Raw genomic sequence first — 19,682 nt, forward strand, 5'->3', positions numbered from 1 at the left:
AAAATTTGCAGTGAAAGAATTAATACAAGGATCTTCAAAATGAAACACGTCATGTATAATTTGCATCTGAATAACTTACAGGATTTGAATCCAGGTCTTTCCAACCACAGGACTTCATCTATATCGACTGAATTTTGGAGGCTATCAAGGACTAGTTTTGCAATGAAAACTTCACATTGATATTAGGGCTAATGCCTCTTTGCTAATATTGCCATTGTTTTCAAAAGGACCTATCATGATGTGCTTATTTAAATATACAACAAATATGAACTGCTCTGTATAAAATTCCATTTATACATGTTGGTTAAGCATATTAATAAAAGATATTATTTCTGTAAAATTTTTCATGTTACACTTTATTATTATTATTATTTTTCTATTACTATTTTACTATTTTTCTTTAGGAGTAAGTACCCCTTAGGGATACTCCTAAAGAAAAATAGACGAAATAAACATAAAAATTAATATCAATAAAAGATTTTCGAAGACTTATTAACAACACAAATGGTAAAAAAAAATTCAATAATTTAATCAACATTTCACATGCAGTAATGTTTTTGAAGATAAAGATAACAAAGGTAAAGAAAATAAAACTGATTAAAAACACTGAATTTCAAGCAAATATTCTAACACTGTGACTACATCCTCCTCCTTCAGGGTGAAAGTTTTTTTTTTTTTTTTTAAACAGAGAATGGCAGTTTATATTTTTTACATCCAAATTTGTTTAGAATAGGAATGTTCTGCAGAGAAGAAGTGGATTTCCAGAATACCATTCACTTCTGAAGCAGAGTTAATTTATTTACTTTTTATTTTTTATTTTTGGGAGGAGGGGGGGGGGGAAATAGAGGGAGGGGTAACTGCTTTACTTCATTCTAACGTACAACGGACGTTGAGTACATAGCATCCTTTGCTGGTTTTCAAAATTATATAACTTTTTGCTTTCTGTGTCTCTTTCTTTCTTTTTATTTAAATCTAGTTTAGTATAGCCTGTAGTTCTTATAAATCTCATTTGGTTGCTGGATATGCTTCACTTATTTCTTTTTATTTTTTTTATTACCATTAAAGTTTCACTTCCATGTAATAGCTCTCTTCATTTAGCTGCATATCCAACACAGGATAGTCTGGTAGATAAGGGAATTAAAACTGGCAATGATTTATTTAATGCAAGATGCCAAAAAATTATATTCTTGGTTTAATCCTTTATCCAAGTGTAAGCAAAGTTTGCTCGTGAAGTCAATTTACGACTAGGCTACTTGTATATACACGCTAATGACATCAGCCTTAGTATCCTATAATGCAATGCATATATCTTTACAGACATGAATAATGCTATGCATTATGGCAGCATTTCTCAACCTTTCTAAGCCCAAGGACAGTAAAATGCCTAAAGCAATTCTACAGACCACTAAGTTATGAAATTTTTTTAAAAAATGTATGTGGGTATTACCAATATTTATATATACATTTACAACATATGTATATACATATTAGATTTACATACAACGTTTACATATTACATTTACAAATACATATGGAAACATAATTAATTTTTTATTATTATATGACACCTCCAGGGAGTCCAAAGACTCATCGAGGGAGGGCATCTACTATACAACTCTTCGTGTTACTGCTACACCAACGCCATCTACTGCTGACTATCACCACTAATACTTTCACAGACAATCATAAACATCGATGCCCACGGCGGATTCGAACCCGCAGTATTTTGGCTGGAGAGCGGATACTCTAACCACTCGGCCAACCAGGCCGGCTGGTTGGAAGTAAACGATTAAAACTGTATCATCACGGAACAAAGTTTTAATTTTTATTAAACAAATAAAGGTATCAGTTTCCGATTTGTTGTGGACAAATGAATGGGAATATCAGCACCGTCCCACTGATATCCCCATTATCTGCCCACAGCAACTTTTATATTTTATGTGTTATCCCCCATCTGCCTACACTCATTAAGCTCAACCCCACAACTACAATTTTAGGGCCATTGGTACCATGGGCAAATGAATGGGGAACAGCGCCATCCTGCTGAGACCTTCTTTCATCTGCTCACAACGTTTATTTTTTATCCCCATTCATCTATCCACAACAACTTTTATATGTTGTCCCCATTCCCACAAAGACTTTTCTTTTAATGCACCCTCTGATTCAACCTGCGACAAGTAAGCTGTTCCATTCGCTAAGTGTGTTGTGAGACGAGGGAAAACTGTTGTTCTTATCTTACTCCATTCATCATAATACTGAATACGAACGTGACATCCATGGATTCCATCATGGATAACATCCTGTCCAAACCATCCCCTGCATATACCCAAAAATTTCACTCAGAACATCCCAAAGCCATTATTGCCCCCCCCCCCCCCCCCCCGACACACTTCCAGAAGATGAATTGCCTTATTTCCCCGAGGAATTTTCCATGACATGCAAAAAAATTTAAGATATCTTGTAATGTGAGGTCATTCCTGATATCTATAAACAGTCCAACCCCACGATGTCAGACGTCAAGTACCATCTACGTGGTCGGGCTCATTTTCCTGCCAGCGACTGTATGCCATATATACCGTACACATGTGATTTGTACTAATCCTGTTATGATGGTGGTTTTATTACAGTCATCCCCTCGACTTACGTCCGGGTTCCATTCCATCCGACAGGACGTAAGTTGATACATCAAATCAATAGAGTCATAGGAGTTAGGGACTTAACCCTAATAAGCATACTGCCATTTTAATTTTTAAACCTTATTATAAAACTGCACTGTGTTACTGCCACTATAAAACAGGAAAATAATCATTCAAATCTTCCTCTACAATCACATCTTCATTACCTTCCCTGTGTGAAGGACCAGGCTGTCACTCTTCTGGTGTAGCCTTTGTTTTTAAGATGAAAATGTCCAATGTGCTTTGCTTATTCCTCTTCTTTTCATCATAAATTTGTTCATAGCAAGCAAACGCATCATGTACTTTTGTTTCTATTATTAAGTAGCATTCAACATTTGGGGTCCATGTCTTCAGCCATTTTGAGAACATCGCTAACTGCAAAGAACATTTCTGCAAGACCCTTCACTGTACATTGTTTAACTACCTCTTTTCCCTCTTCCTTTTCGTTTTTCCTCTTCTACAACAGTTGTTCCTCCAGTTTGACCAATCCTTTGTCCGTCAACTCTTCGGGGGGGGGGATAACTTTCTATGAGTTGAATTATGTCGTCATCATTCACTTCAAGATTCAGATTATTTGCTAGGCTCACTATTACAAACTTCTAAAATCATGCACAAACCTTTTTAATGTCTTTTTTCCATATGCTACTCGTGCACTGAGAGGTCACTTCGTCCTAAGCACCACAGCAATATTTTTAATAGCATGATAAATATTGAATGCATTCCAGAATTACATGAGAGTCTGGTTATTTCCTTAAGTAGCAGAACTGGCTGGTGAAAAAGTTCTCCGTAAATAATAAGCTTTAAACACTGCAAGAACTCCCTGATCCATCGGGTGGATTAAAGAAGTAGTATTTGGAGGGAGAAACATGACCTTAAAGTTGGTGAAGATCGCCGCTTTAAGACGTACAAGACGGATGACCTGGAGCATTACTAGAATTAATAAAATTTTAAATTCTACATTTTCTTTCAAACAATAACTTTCCATTTCACTTGCATAACAGTTGATTAAGGCATCCTCAAACAATTTTTGAGTCATCAACGACTTCTTATTGCTCCGATAATGGACTGGGAGTATGCTTCCTAATGTTTTTGAAGATTTGTGGATTCTCACTGTGTCATATCACAAATGGTTTTAGTTTATATCCAGTCACATTACCCATAACAGAATCGTCATACGGGGATTAAGAGCTTTAAAATTAGGTATAGATTGTAGCTTTTTGTGGATGAATGTCTACTCAGGCATTTTTTTTTTTTCCAAAACAAGGACGTCTCATCCATATTAAATATTTGCTGGGGCAAATAATTTTCCTCTGTAATAATTTTATCCAATTTTTAAACAAACTCCTTGGCAGCCTTCTAGGCACTTACAGATTCCCATACATTTTCACATTATAAACAACCAACCGGAAGAAGCTTTGAATTCGTAATCATAATCAGGCCCTGCTTTCTCCTTCAACATGTTGAAGAGACTTAGTGCCTTAGCAGTTATGGTCACAGTGCTTAAGGGGCAATCGTTTTTGGTTCAGGTCCTCTATGCATATGCAAGTAGCTTCTCCATTTCACCAATAGAACCCTGTCTTTGCTTCGTCACTCTTGTCGATTTAACGGAAGCAGATCCTTTCACAGCCTCGACGATTTTATCCTTATTTTTCAAAATAGTCGTCACTGTAGAATGAGAAGACCATCCGAAGTCATGTGCGATCACATTGATGGGCTTACCAGCTTCATATTGCTTTGTAACTTGAAACTTCGTTTCAAGATCAATTGCTCACTTCTTTTTCTGTGATTCTTCACTAAGCTTTTTAATTGGGCATGCAGTGGCGATGTTGCACAAAATATCGTGAAATATTTAACGATAAATACACAAATAACCCATTTATCAAACACAAATTCAACAGAGGAATGGCTGAAGACATGTGCTGACTGCCGAGGGAAGTTGCCGCTGAAAACGCTGTTGCCACTGTGCATGCTTTACCTTACGCTCGCTTGCATCTTGTTCAAAAGTATAGCAGAAAATGTTATTTATTCCCTTATGGGATGACGGACGTAAATCAAGGGATGAGTGTATAAATGTCCTGTTTTATCCAGAGGCACAACAGTGGTCATTGTAAATCTGGCAGATTCATTAATTGTGTGGTGGTTTTATTTATATCTCTCCTGTGTGCTGCTTGTATTCGTAACGTTGTGATGTGTGCTTCTGTACAATTCATGACCATACGGATGTTGTTGTCTGCATGTGACGGATTCAGTGTGCTCGGCAGCATATTCCCACAAATGACCATATGAGATACGGAACTTCGCTAAACATGACACAGGCAGCTATCTTCCTCGCCAGCAGAGCTGAGCCTCACCGTGACGTCACTTTGCGTAACTTTGGTTTCGTCCCCGATTTTAAAACTGGATTAATTCCAAAACCAGTAACGAGAATAATAGGAAACTGTAGTCGAAATAAATAATATCATATAATTATGTTACTACTTACTTTTAATGAGATGGTTGAGCTTCTTGGCCCTTGCAGAGTTGCTGGATATCTGGCTCAATATTGGTCAACTTCTGTCGAAGATCAGCACACACACACTAAGACGATTTCTGTATTTTGTTTTTATTTGAAGGAATGATGAAATTCTTTTCTCACAAAGATAGGTTGTAGAAAACTGCATGACGATTTTCAGTGCTTCTTCAGATAATTTGGGAAATTCACTTCTCTCTGAAGGCGAGATCCAAAATTGAGCCAAGCCAAGATCACGAAATTGCATTTTAAGTCCACTGTCACTTGAAAGCTCTGTTCTTTTTTCGATAATGAAAGTCGTTCTTGTGACTGCAAGACAGAAATGGATCGCAAACCCACAGAAATTTCTTATAAAAGTTATTATTATTATTCGTGACACCTCCAAGGAGTCCGAAAAATCTTCGCGGGAGGACACCTATTATACAACTCTCCATCTCTCACTACAACGAACCTCTACTACCAATCATCAACATCAGCACCATCTACTGGCCACTACCACCACCACCACCACAGCTAGTCATTTTTGTCTGTAAATTGCATGTGTTCTGATGGGCCAATCTGTCTGTATGCAAGATGAAAAACCAGAGTTTCTGGAAGAAAAAAACCATGCTACCTCCATATGAGTTCGGCCAACTCACCTTCGATTGAAAAATGTCCATATAAAGATTCCTCCCGTCATGATGAGAATTGAACTTAGGCCTTTTCCAATCGAAGGGTGCAACATACCGTCGTTCTTCCAGTTGTGCTATGGAGGCGCTTATTCAGAAAATATGTTTCAAAATTCCGTTTCAGATATTTGAGGTGGTCACAAACCCTTTCCAGAAATTCAGAATCAACAAAAATATTATTTTACACTAAATAGGATTCCAATGTTGTAAAAGGTGCAAATTGTCTGTCTTTTACATAACTAATCCATAACACCAGTTTTTTCTCGAATGTCTTTATTTTGTCGTAGGCATCAATAGCAGTTAAAGAATTTCCCTGGGGGGGGGGGGAGATTTAGTTAATTTAATTTTGAAAAAATGTTTGAAAGATAGGATAGTGTTGATAACCATGCTTCTTCAACAAGGAGTGATGGAAAATTAGAATTACGTTCATTTACAAATAATAAAACTTTGTGCCTTAATTGAAATAAACTTGTTAGTATTTTGCTCCTAGAAAGCCAGTGAATTTCAGAATGAAGCAAAAGTTGTATATATTCACTAACCATTTCATTACAAAGTACTTAAAATAACCTGCTATTTAATGGTCGAACTTCAATAAAATTAACTAGCTTTAGCATTGTATAGCAGTTTTAAAATTCTGGTGGCATTCCTTTGGAAGCTATGCCTTCCCTATGTATGAAACAATGTACCCAATTCATATCCGGAGCTACTTCCATAGAAATAACCCCACTATGCCTGCCTGTAAGGGCGTCGGCTCCATCCGAACAGAAGCCTATACATTTTTCCCACTGGATCCCTTTGTGTATTATGTAATTATTGAGAGTGTGAAATATTTCTTCTCCAGTTGTTCGGGATGACAAAGTTCTACAAAGCATAGTTTTTACCACATCTTTTATAGCCTGAAGTAGCAAATTATCCCCAATACAATGAGGTTTCCCTGTTTTCGCTATGTGTAAACTTAAGAGATAGGATGCTTTCAGAGCCTTGCTATTAATGGAACCCTGGCCGAAACTATATCATTCCCATGATTTAATGTCCCTAAGCATAGCTGAAAAAAATCCAATGGCTTATTTTTCACATCACAATGTTTAGTTTCTAAATGTTAGAGTTTCGCAGGTTTCATTCACTCGTTTGACAATACTTCATAACACAAAACACATTGAGATTTCTGTTCACTTTCATCTCCACACCAAGTAAACTCAAATTCCAAATATGAACTGTTATATTTCCTACCGTATTTTTTCTTTGAACTGCTTGTTTCTTCTATTTTAATAGTATCAGATTTACTCGCCATTACAACACGTGTATCACAATTAGGGTTAGCATCACCTGTCTCATTTGCTCTTCATTTCAAAGTCCTAGTTCTAAGCCACTTTTCCATTATTAAAAAACGTTTCCGAATAATATATAAATACTGGGGTTAACTCACAACACACTTTGTCCAAGTTCCAAGAAAAACATTCCGTAATAAAAATCAATAAACAACAAGCAATTGGTTGAAATGTGGATAACACATTTTCAATTCAAATCTGACAAAACAGCAAGGGAAGGCAGAAGCAATAAAACTATACTGTTGTTCACTTCACCCCTCTTATTATTTGCATCTTTCTGCCAGTACAAATTATTGTAGTGCCAGAATGACGAGTAATAAAAGAGGGGTGAAGTGAACAACAATATAGTTTGATTGCTTTCACTTTTGAACATTCTGATACTGTTTTTGTGATTTAAGTCTCCATTTGATTTCAATAACTTTTACTTCCTTATTCAATTTTAATTTGTTTGGATAATTAAAAAATATATATTTATTTAATTAACTTAAGTGTCTGCCTACGGACCACCTGTCCCATCGTCGCGAACACAGGTTGAGAAACACTGCATTAAGGGAAGGGCCACTACCCAGACTGGTTTTGTCCTTTATTGAGGTCTCATCAGGTGATACTAAGGTGAAAATAATGCAGAAGTCATATTTACATATACAAGTAGTCAAAAGGCATCACACCATATTACTAAAATACTCTGGATTACAGAAAGATGTCGAAAGTTTTTTCCACTTGGTTATATTATAAATTAAAGATGCCAAGAAATTATATTCTTGGTTTAATCCTTTATCTACATGCAGGATTTAATAATCTTTTAATTTTTTAGGATCACACCCATTATTAGCAAAGCTATTTAAGATAAACTGCATTCCTATTGAGGAATATAAAGATTGTGTCACTTATGAGAGTAATGTTATTCAATGAACTTTATATAGGGGTGGCACCTGTGTGCCACCCCTATATATAATTTTGAGTTAATTTTTTGCCATAATATATCTTGAAACAAAAATTGGAATGGCTCAAGATATTTGTGTAAGCATTCCAAATGCAAAATCTGAAAAAAAAAATCTATCCAGCAACATTACAGAACAACAACTCTTATAGGAGTGCATGCATTTTGTGAAATGTGTATTGAATCGTTGTTCTCTTATTAGATTAAAAATACAATACTCAGATATAAAACATGAAATGACTTTTTTCTTCCTTTTTACTGACTTGGCTCAGTCTCGCACCTTCTCTTTAACGGTCATTCTCTGTTTCGTTTTCCTTCTGGTTTATAGTTTAACCACTCTTTTTGGTAGTCCAGTCATTAACATTCTATTTAAATGCTCAATTTGTTTGTTTCTATTTGCTTATAAAGCTGATTTTTGTTGTAGTGCTTGTAAAGTTTCTGTCTCTCTCTCTCTCTCTCATTTTTTTTTTTTTTTTTGAATCTAGTTTAGTATAGCCTGTAGTTCTTATAAATTTTCTGCTGCTGAATATTCTTTGCTGATTTATTTATTTATTTTTACTGTTCATGTTTCACTTTCACATAACAGATTTTAAGAATATTTTAAATTCCAAATTAATTCTTAATGTCATATATCTTTTACCAAATCTGGTTTAAAGGTATCATTAATTATGCCTGTAATTTTTATGAATTATTTCTTCAATGCAGCTCATATTATAGTCAAGATAATTAAAATTATACATTTGTATATAATTGGTTTGTAATTTAGAACAATTTTTAATTCTTATTGGTTTTCTTACTTTAAATGCTATAACTTTTGTTTTATGAAGATATTCTCATGCCATATTTGGTAACTTGTCCAGGTTGTATAGTGCTAATTGTAGTTCATCTTTTGTATTAGCATTTAAGATTTCATCACCTGCATATAATAATGGATTTAGTCTGTCATTATATATATATAAATATATCATTTACAGAGTGATTGACTCAATTTAATGACATGCTTATAATGGTACTGTATTCACCTGATGAAGTTGGCATTTCTGATGAAAATAGTAGTGAAACCTTATTAAATCTCTTATATTTTTTCTCGGTGTTTAAGTCAGTTAATAATTATAAACATATATATATATATATACACACACACACACACACACGTACATAGTCTGTCAAAACAATGTATATACATTTCAGCAAAAGAAAAACCTGTATAAAAATTGTAACACTAAATTTATACATACATCAAGGGATGAATACAAGTTACCTTTGACTTCTACAATTGCATGAGGTGCTCAAAGTGGCTACCAATAGCATCCAGACACTTATTACGGCAAACTACTGTTTGGGCAACATTGCCCAAAGTGTCCAGTGGGATTGCTGTGCATGCTGTTCTTCCATGGTGCACATCATGCACAGTACCATGGGTCTCAAACTTATCATGAATACGTGCAATCGTCAGGCATGTTGCAAACTCATGCCTCCACTGTCGTTGAATTTCAACAACATTCTCAAATTTGAAATACAGTTTTAAACTGGTCTTGCATTTCTCGAATGATAATCGCCTTGGCCATTTTGTTTGACTGTTCTACCGGTCACATGTTGATGCTAGTATTCATGTGAGTAATAACATCTTTTGAGAGAACATCATACTACACATTGCTACTGTAATTCGATCCAACTTCGAAAAAAGTCCATAGATGACATCTTTTGTGTATACATTTTTTTGATGGATTCTGTATATGTATATATTGCTAAATACTTTTAATTGTGGAGATAATTCAATTTTAAGTAATAATTCAAAGATTGTTTCTTTTTACTAGATCAAATATGTTTTCATAATTATGAATAGAATATGTGTATTTAAGTTGAATTATCTGTTTTTTAATTAACAGTTTTAAAGAGAAGAATGAATCAATACATGAGCAACCCTTTATAAATCTGTTTTGTTCTTCTACTAAATGTTTTTTTACATAGTTGCTTATTTTCCTATTCTATAGCACTGTATATATATATATATATTTTTTTTTTTTTTCTATCTAGAATCTAAGATGTTTTGTAGAAACATTTTATGATCAATTAAATAATCAAAGAGCAGTAAATTATTAAAAAAAATACCTGTTTAAACCAACTTTAAAATCTGGCTGCAATTTACTGATGTCTAAAATGAAATTTTCGATATGGAGTGCCAATACCAATGCATAAGATAATGTCTTATCCTTCATCTTTAGAGGCATAGATCTAAGTAAAACAAAATCAGAAATCATCTAGGATAAGTAATGGAAATAGCTATCTTCTCTTCAATGTATACATTGGAGAGAAGATAACTGTTTTAGAATACTCTCATTATAAAGTTTAACTACTTGAGTATGTAAATTTACCAACACATATACTCAATATACTCATGGTCGAGTTGTTAAAATATTCATATTATAGCCTTTAGTAAACTTTCAACATATGCACTGCTCACCAAAAATCATCATCAATTTCCTGATATGTATCCATGGTAGCTTGAACACCCCTTGAGGCAAGGGGTGTTCAAGCTACCATGATAGCACTACATGAAGTTACACTGTTAATACTCATCAACAAATTTACTCCAAATTAGTCCATGACTTGTAAGAACTGCAATATTGTCATATTTGACATTTTGATTTTATATGACATTTCTGACTGAATCAATCCATCTAGACCTTGGTCTTCCTCTGGGTCTTTTTCATCTTGACATCAAACACCTGTTTTACTAACCTTTCCTCTTCCATTCTGTTTACGTGACCTTTCCACTTTAGATTAGCCCTGCTCACACATTCTTGAATGCTAACAATATCAAGTTCCAAATATTTTAATTATTAATATGATTCTGCAATTGATAAACCTATTCTGGCCCCTAATTTTTCTCAGAACTCTCATATCTTGTCTCTAATCTTAGATCAAGTGCTTTATTTCTCACCCAATCCTTAATTCCATAACTTAAAACTAGTTTGAACACTGTCTTTTATATATGGCTAATTTCTCTCTCTTTTGTCTTCTGAGTTTCATCTGTTTTGCATGCATGATGTGTTCAGGACACCGTTATAGACAAGTTTTTAATATTTAATTTCCTATAAGTAATTTATAACTTCTTTGCCCAAATTTACAACGGAAAACAGCATTGATGATACTTTCTGAATGTCCTTTCGCAAATAGCATGATTATAGTCAAAGGAGGTTGGAACTGGTGCATAAATAAGTATGACACTATAAAATTATTAAAATTTTTTTTCTTCTTTCAGTTATGATTAATCTTTTCTTCAGTTACAACATAATGTTGCTGGAAATACAACATCATGGGGCTCATTCTATATCAAATAAAATAGATCCACTGTTTGCATTCTACCTTGTAATCAACTGTCATTGTCAATGAAGATGGTCTGTAAGTTTCTGACCGAAATACAGGGTGTTCGGGATAAATTTGACAGTTTCGTAAGGAAAAAGAAAATCTTCTTTGTATCTATTAAATTTAATGAATTGACAAAAAAACATTACAGGCAGAGTTAATTACAATACTATCAACAAGATTTACTCAAAATAACCACCATTAGCATCGATCACAGCTTCAATTCTGCTTCGGAACCTCGAACAAGCTGATGCTACAGTCTCCCTGGGAAGGGCCGCAAAAACTGTTTTAATTTTATCCATTAACTGGGCTTTTGTATTACTGGAAGTGCGATTGGTGTCTTTTTCAACTGCGCCCCATACAAAATAATCCATGGGGTTAAGGTCTGGGGAGTTTGGAGGCCAAACATTTGGACTGGTGAAGTCGTAGAAATTTTCAGACAACCATTTTTGACTTTTCCCAGAGGTGTGGCAAGGGGCCGAATCCTGCTGCCATACATACGGCCTACCATTGGCTACCCTTGTTATCCAGGGCTTGACTACAGTTAGCAACTCCACGAACAAAGCCCGAATTCCAATGCCAGGGTTCTTCAACACCTGTTCCTGCAGATTTGCGAGGAATTCTGCTGTACGAACGCAATCAGATCGTCTGCTAGGGATCTTTCTTCTTGCTACATCCTCGTAGTCACCATTGCAAGTCTCTAGTTCATGCCTGATTGTTTTTACTGTATTCAGGGAGCATTGGGCAGCAGTCGTAATATCCTTATTTTGATGGCGGGCACGAATCATCATGATACAAGTTATTCTCTTCCATGATTCAGGTGGGTTCCAGCTATCCATCCTTTCTGACATCTTGTATATGAATGAAGAAGGGTCCAAACTTTTAAATGAAGAGAAGTGTGTGTTAATACATGTAACTTACGGAAAAATATAATTAATTATAAATATGTCAAATTTATCCCGAACACCCTGTATATGACTTTCTAATCAAATAAATATTACTCTGAGGGAGTCACCACTTCTAGTTTCCCAGGAGCAAAAATTAAGAATATGACAAATGTAATTGAAAACCAAAAAAAAAAAAAAAAAAAAGTAAAAGAGATGGCAGTTCTGGTAGGAACTAATAATTTAAATAGTGACAAATATATTATGAGAGAAGATATGAAAGGTAGGTTGGAAGAAGCGAGAAAGAAATGTAAGGATTACTACCCAGATATGACAGTACTGAGTTAAGAAGGAGGGCAATAATAGTAAACGATTTCATGTGCAGGCTGTGTAGAAGATAGGGATGCGAGGATGGCCTGCACTTGAATTCATTCGGCATCAGAAGCCTGCATTATTTCCTTTTATTATTACTTCCAAATTACTTCCTGGTATTAGACCTAATGCAGAGAGTCAGGGGAACTAGATCATCAAGGGAGGAATGGGAAAATGTGTGTGAAAGTTTAGCTGTGGTATGCAAACGTGATAAAGATATGAATGTCTTCGAACATGGTACTGTACGTGGGAAAGGGGTGGAAAAATATACTTTGGGTGCAGACCTTTTAAGTATGTCTGGGAAGGGAAAAGAGAAAATTCTAGAACAAAACCAAATAGACTGTATATCTAATTATAAGAATAGGCTAGCTGGTAATTTATTACATCTTTACACAAATGGCAAGAGCATTAGAAACAATGGGGTCGAGTTCATTGTTTTATTGAATACAATGTGGCCTAAGATTGTTGGCATTAGTGAAACGTGGCTAACAGAATCATACATGGTAAATGGGATCGAGTGTAATGGTATACTATTTTTAGGAATGATAAAAAAGAGAAAGCAGAGGAGAAGGAGTGCTATTAATGATATCAGATGACTTAAGTCTAGTTAGGGTAGAAACACAGGAAAAACCATGATGGTAACAATGTCCCATGTAGCGGTGAGTTTGAGTCTATCTGGTGTGAAGTGGTGGTTAACAGAATGAAATATATGGTGGGGTGTTACTAAAGATCTAGCAGCTCATTTGCAAGGTACGAAAAATGCATCGCCAAATAAGCCTTATGGATACCAAACATTGATTGGGTAGAAGAAAAATCTCACGATAAGAAAGAAGAGGAATTCATTGAGTTACGAGACAACGTTCTCAAGTAATTAGATAATTCCTTTCTTGGGAAGTATCTAATTATATTGATGTTCTGATTAAAACAGGTTATATGCTGAACTACAAAGTTGAAAATTATGATCAACTTAGGAGAATACTATCTTTGGTCATATGGTATCAGTTACTGAATGCGAAAGATGTCAGAAATGCAGGGAATCTCTGAAAAAGTGCCGAAATGAGGCAGAATCTGAATGTATCCGTAGTGTAGTTTCACTCCCAACCTATTTATTCTTTGAATAAATTATTCTTATTGGCTTAAACCAAAATAGAAAATGATGGTACAACATGACAAAATTTCATGCTGGCTAAGGAGTTGCCCGGTTAAACAGAATGGGCAAAGAAAGATTAGCAAAACAAGTGTTCTCTGCCAGATTGGCAGAAAACAACCCAGAGGAAGACCAAGATATAGGTGGATTGATACGGTACAAAGCGCCTTAGACGATAGAAATATAAGATCTGATAATGTTGGAGTCTTGACAAGTAACAGACTGATTTGGAGGAAAATTGTAGATAGGAAGTTAATAATGATGTAAATTTTTCATGTAGTACTATCATATCCTGTACGCCTCTTCAGGGTACATGGCAGGAATTTGATGATGATGATAAATAGGTTGGGAGTGAAATGGATGTGCAATCTTGTTAAGAAAGAGATCCACAAGAAGATGATGTGGAAAGAATAACGTATGAATAAGAGAGGAGTTATGAAATATATAAAGTTCAGGTCAGAAAAATAAGTATTGTGAAGAAAGCTAAATTGGAGTATGAAAAGAACTTGGCCATGAAAGCTAAAGGCAATCCAAAAGAATTTTATCATTATGCCACAAGCAAAAGAAAGAATGAATGTGGAAGAATAACTTTACTGAATGTAGATGGCACTCCAGTGTCAAAAGCTAATGAAATTGTTCAATTAATTAGTGCTCACTTTGTGAAGATATATCAGCCAGGTGTATGTAACATGATGCATGCGCAGTTTCTACTGCTACATTGAATAAAGAGTTAGAGATTCACGAAAATGAGGTTGAAGGGCTGTTGAATAACCTGGATAAGAATTTGTCTATTGCGACAGATGGAATATCAGCCCATTTGCTAAAGGAATGTTCAGCCGAATTGGATACACCTTACACATGTTTATATAACTTGAGTCTCAGCTCAGGAATGGAAGGAATGTATGATAGTTCAATTGTACAAGGGTGGTACAAAAAACTGATGTGTCTAACTACCGACCTATCAGTATCTCTGGTGTGGTAGTTAAGATTTTAAAGAAGCTGGTAAGAACTCGCCTACAGAAATGGGTAGACAAACATGCTATACTATGCAAGGAACAGCATGGGTTTACTAAAGGAAGGTCATGTTTTAGCAATTTGCTCATATTTTATAACACTGTTACGACCAAGTTGGATAAAGCGAAGAGTTACACTATAATAATGTTGGATTTTCCTAAGGCATTTGATAAGATACCACATGAAAGGCTATTGCATAAACTGGAGAATATCGGATTCGAATACAACTCTTGACTTGGGGGTGCTTAAGGGTCAAAGCTGTATAACAGAGAGGAGACCTCCACATAGCCTTTAAAGGAATGCGGAGAACCGACCAGGACTTCTGACCTAATGTCCAATTTTCACCTTCTCGTGGTACATCCTGTTGGGTATCTACTTGGATACTGAACGAACGAGGATGGGCTGGCAATTTGGGATTTAGCCGACCAAATTGTATTCTTATTGGCTTAAACCAATACAGAAAATGATGGTACAACATGACAAAATTTCATGCCGTCTGGGGCGTCGCCCGGTTAAACAAGGCCCCCATTGTTTTTGCCAGGGAACCAGGGTGAACAGTGAAAAGTCAGCTACTGGAACAAACCCTAAAATACACCCCAACTCAATATCACCAGAGTTGAAGCGGTACTATCAACATAAGAAGCCTGAATGGCAAAGAAATGGAGCTAGCTGAGGAATTAGATAAGTACCAGATCGACATAATAGGGGTGACTGAAACAAAAAAGACAAAAACTGGTGAGATCTTTCTGAGCAATAAATACAAAATGTTATATTCAGGAAATGACAAGCAAGGAAAAGAAGGAGTAGCCATAGTATTCAACACAAAATATGAGGCTAATCTTCTTGAATGGCAGACAGTCTCAAGTAGAGTGATGCGGGCAAATCACTCTACTTGAGACTGTCTGCATGGGAATTCAGAATGGGTTGCCAGGTTGGCAGGAAAACGACCTAGAGGAAAACCAAGATATAGGTGGATTGATATGGTATAAAGTGCCTTAGACGATAGAAATATAAGATCTGATAATATTGGAGTCTTGACAAATAACAGATTGATTTGGAGAAAAATTGTAGATAGGAAGTTAGTAATGATGTAATTTTTTTTCATGTAGTACTATCATATCCTATACATGCCAGGAATTTGATGATGATGTATTCAGAATACAGAGTAATCATAAAAAAAAAAAAAAAAAAAAAAAAAAAAAAAAAAAAAAAAGGGGGGGGGGCGGCTCCAGACAAAGTAGTTGAGTTTTCACTGCCTTGGTTGTCTTCTAATTAAAGAAGTTACATATTTCATTCAAATAAATTATATTTAAAAATAACTAAAATGTTTTATAATAAGTTAAAACTTATTTAAAAAAATTTTAAGGAGGGGAAGGGGTAGAGCCATGTCATCATCATTATCTGAGTTTGCAGAGGATACCTCCACATCACCTTTAAGGAATGCAGAGAACCAACTTGGGCTTCTGACCTAATATCCAATGCTAACCTTCATGTGGTGCACCCTGTTATTTGGTATTCACTTGGCACTGAACAAACGAGGATAGGCTAACAAATTAGCCAAACAAATTGTATTCTCTGTTGGTTTAAACCAGAAATACATGTGATGATACATCATGGTGGGGTGTTGCCTAGTTAATCAAGCTCCCCCCCCCCCCCACACACACTGTTTTCATCAGAGAACCAGAGCAAGCAACAAAATGTCGGCTACTGAAACAGATGCAAGCTCAACATCTAAAGGAAGAAGAACAAACTGAATGCTACAACTAAAGATTAGGAACCATTCAGTATAATGAGTATTAATGAAAAGGAATTGAGCTTGCAGAAGAACTGGAAAAGTTCCACATGGAGATCATTGGCATCAATGAAACAAAGAAGACAATAAATAAATTTTAAATAAATTTATGTGGGCAAACTACAGAAATGAGAATTGGCAAGGAAACTTATTTGTGCCACTGGTCCTTCAGAAGGTTCTTCTAAGGAATAAGTAGAGGAATTTTTTGAGTCATAGTAGTAGTCAGAAGTCAGTTCCACCAGACACACAGAAATGTTCTGGAAAAAATTGGAGAAAAGAGCAAGGCTAATAATAAATGTATCTTCTGGATTTCAGGATAGGGACTAGTCATTACTAACACTATGTTCCAACATAAAGGTGTGCACAAGTTCACGTGAAATAAAGACATGAGAAATAAGAAAAACTTCATTAACTTTCTTATTGTTGATAGGGATATCTTCATGTTGGTTTAGGATAAGTGTACAGAGGATTTGAAATTAGAAGTCACCATTAGTTAGTTTTAAGTAGGATAAAAATAAATATCACATCGAAAAGAGCAGTAAGTTAAAACATTTTAAGAAGAATTATAGCTGAGCAGCTTTAGACTACTCAACTGGTGACAAACTATGATGAAAACTTTGATTGATTTAGGTAGGAAGGCATGTGGTGACGTTGTCTCCAAGGGCAGAAAAATAAGAACAGCATTGTGGGCACAAGAAGCAATCCAGGAAAAGAAGAAAGCATGCCAAAAGTTCATAGAAAATAAGTCAGCAGATGCCCTAAAAGAATGCAGAGAAAAATGTAAAAGAGGTAAGAGCAGTTAAACAAAAGTCATGGGAAGACATAGCTGAAATGCTTTACTTGTTCTATAGGTTCTCCATTCAGGATGCAGCTAAAGTTTTCTATTCTCCTGCATATTTTCATAGTTTAGTCTTTTTATTGCTGATTTTCATGCCAAATTTGTTAATGCTATTATTCAATTTAGTTAGAGAATCTTGGAAACATGCACTAGATGTGTTTAGGTGTACAATATTAGGGTAATAATATAGAAGATAAATATCAGAAAAGTGGCAAAGTGTTCTGGAGGCACTTGAAAAAGCTTAGAAATGGAGAAAAGACTTAAATTAAACACTCAGTGACAGAGGAATAATAGAAAATTTTCAAGAGAAATTCAAAGTACATATGAACCACTTGATTGTGGAAAGGCAGCTGGAGTAGATGATATTCAACCAGAAATACTTAAATATGGGGTATGAGAGTTCTGCAGCAGCTACACTGTGTCATTCACAGGAGAGGACGTGGTCAGAAATTTGATTTCCAGATGATTGGAGTAGAACTCTCATATTTACCATCTCTAAAATAAAAAGGGAATAAAGCTGAATTGCAAAGGAATTTCTCTATGAAGTGTTCCAGGTAAGATTTATAGAAGCCTACTTGAAAAGAGGTTGAGAAAAATTGTGGAAGAGAAAATTGAAGAACAACAAACTGAATTCAGGCCAAATAGAGGTCAGGGTCAGATTTTCACATAATGACAAACAGTTGAAAAATCGTAAAAATATGACAAGCGCCTGTACTTAAATTTTGTAGATCTGAAGAAGGTATAGAACAAGGTGCTGAGAGAAGAGTTTTTCAAAACACTACATACCTTCCCTTAAATTCATTCACACTAGATGCACTCACTCCCACTAAGAGCAAATTATTCCACTCACTTACTGATCTCTGGGAGAAAAACCTAGCTCTTAACCCTTTCTAGACTGTGAATAAACTTAACATCCATGGATGCCCCGTGTTCTCTCCCCACCTTCCACATAATGAAATATTTCATCAGTTGATATCCTATAACACCCATTCAAAAGTTTATAGACCTCTGTCATATCACCCCTCTTTCTCCTGTTAACCAGAGTCTGCAATTCACATACTCACATCTGTCCTCATAATCTAAATCCCATAATCTAGATATAATCTTTGTAACTCTTCTTTGCACCCTTTCCACACAAAATCCAGGTGTGGTCTTATTAAAGCCTTATAAAGAGGCAAAATGACTTCCTTCTCCTTACATGTCAAGGTTCGCTTCAACATTTCAATTATCCTCTGAGTTGTATTTGCAACCTTTGCTATGTAACCTTTGAACTTCAAATTCCTATCCACCAATACGCCAAACTCCCTTGCTTCTTCAGTTTCTTGTAGCATAACCCTGCTAATATAATATGCTGCTGGAATTCTAATCATGCCAAAATGCATAACTTTACACTTACTAACATTAAACTGATAGCCATTTTCATTTGCCCAAATTCCAACCAATTCAAATAATTTTGTAATTGCTGAATATCAGTAGCATCCCTGATTACCCTGCCTATCTTCACATTGTCAGTAAATAATTGCACATCTGATGTTAGATACTCCCTGATGTCATTAATGTATAGATTGAAGAATAATGTCCAAAGGACTGAAAAGGAATGACCACTGATAATTTTTTTTTAATACCACAAGAAATGGTATTTAAAAAAATTATATATAGTGGGTTGATTCATACCCAGTATATACCACTTTTTGAAATCTGTCTATCAACCATCCCCTGATCAGAGTCGAGTCATCATCAAATTCCTGACATATTCCCTCAAGGGGTGTACAGGATATGATAGTACTACATGAAAAATTTACATCATTACTAACTTCCTATCTACAATTTTCCTCCAAATCAGTTTGTTACTTGTCAAGAATACAATATTATTATTATCAGATCTTATATTTCTGTCGTCTAAGGCACATTGTACTGTATCAATCCGCCTATATCTTGGTCTTCTTCTGGGCCGTTTTCCTGCCAACCTAGTAGAGAACACTTGTTTTGCTAATCTTTCCTCGCTCATTCTGTTTAAGTGACCATACCAGCTGAGATTAGCTCTGCTAACGCATTCCTGGATGCTGACAATGTCAAGTTCTTTCCTAATATCCTCATTTTTAATATGATATTACCATTGATGCCATCTGTTCACGCCTCTAATCTT

At 35.3% G+C, this 19,682-nt stretch overlaps 1 protein-coding gene across 1 annotated transcript in view; it reads right to left on the reverse strand.

Annotated features, from left to right (window-relative positions):
• Polr1E (RNA polymerase I subunit E) overlaps window positions 1-19,682 on the reverse strand; it is a 145,576-nt gene that overhangs the window by 9,800 nt on the left and 116,094 nt on the right. Inside the window, exon 11 of the mRNA XM_090410465.1 lies at window positions 10,233-10,355. Coding sequence (XP_090266591.1) covers window positions 10,233-10,355 — 123 coding nt within the window. The remainder of the gene's footprint in view (window positions 1-10,232; window positions 10,356-19,682) is intronic.

The sequence above is a fragment of the Typopeltis vanoorti genome, chromosome 20 (genome assembly GCF_054136105.1).
Source record: "Typopeltis vanoorti isolate ZY-2024b chromosome 20, IOZ_Tvanoo_1.0, whole genome shotgun sequence".
Classification (NCBI taxonomy): Eukaryota; Metazoa; Arthropoda; class Arachnida; order Uropygi; family Thelyphonidae; genus Typopeltis; species Typopeltis vanoorti.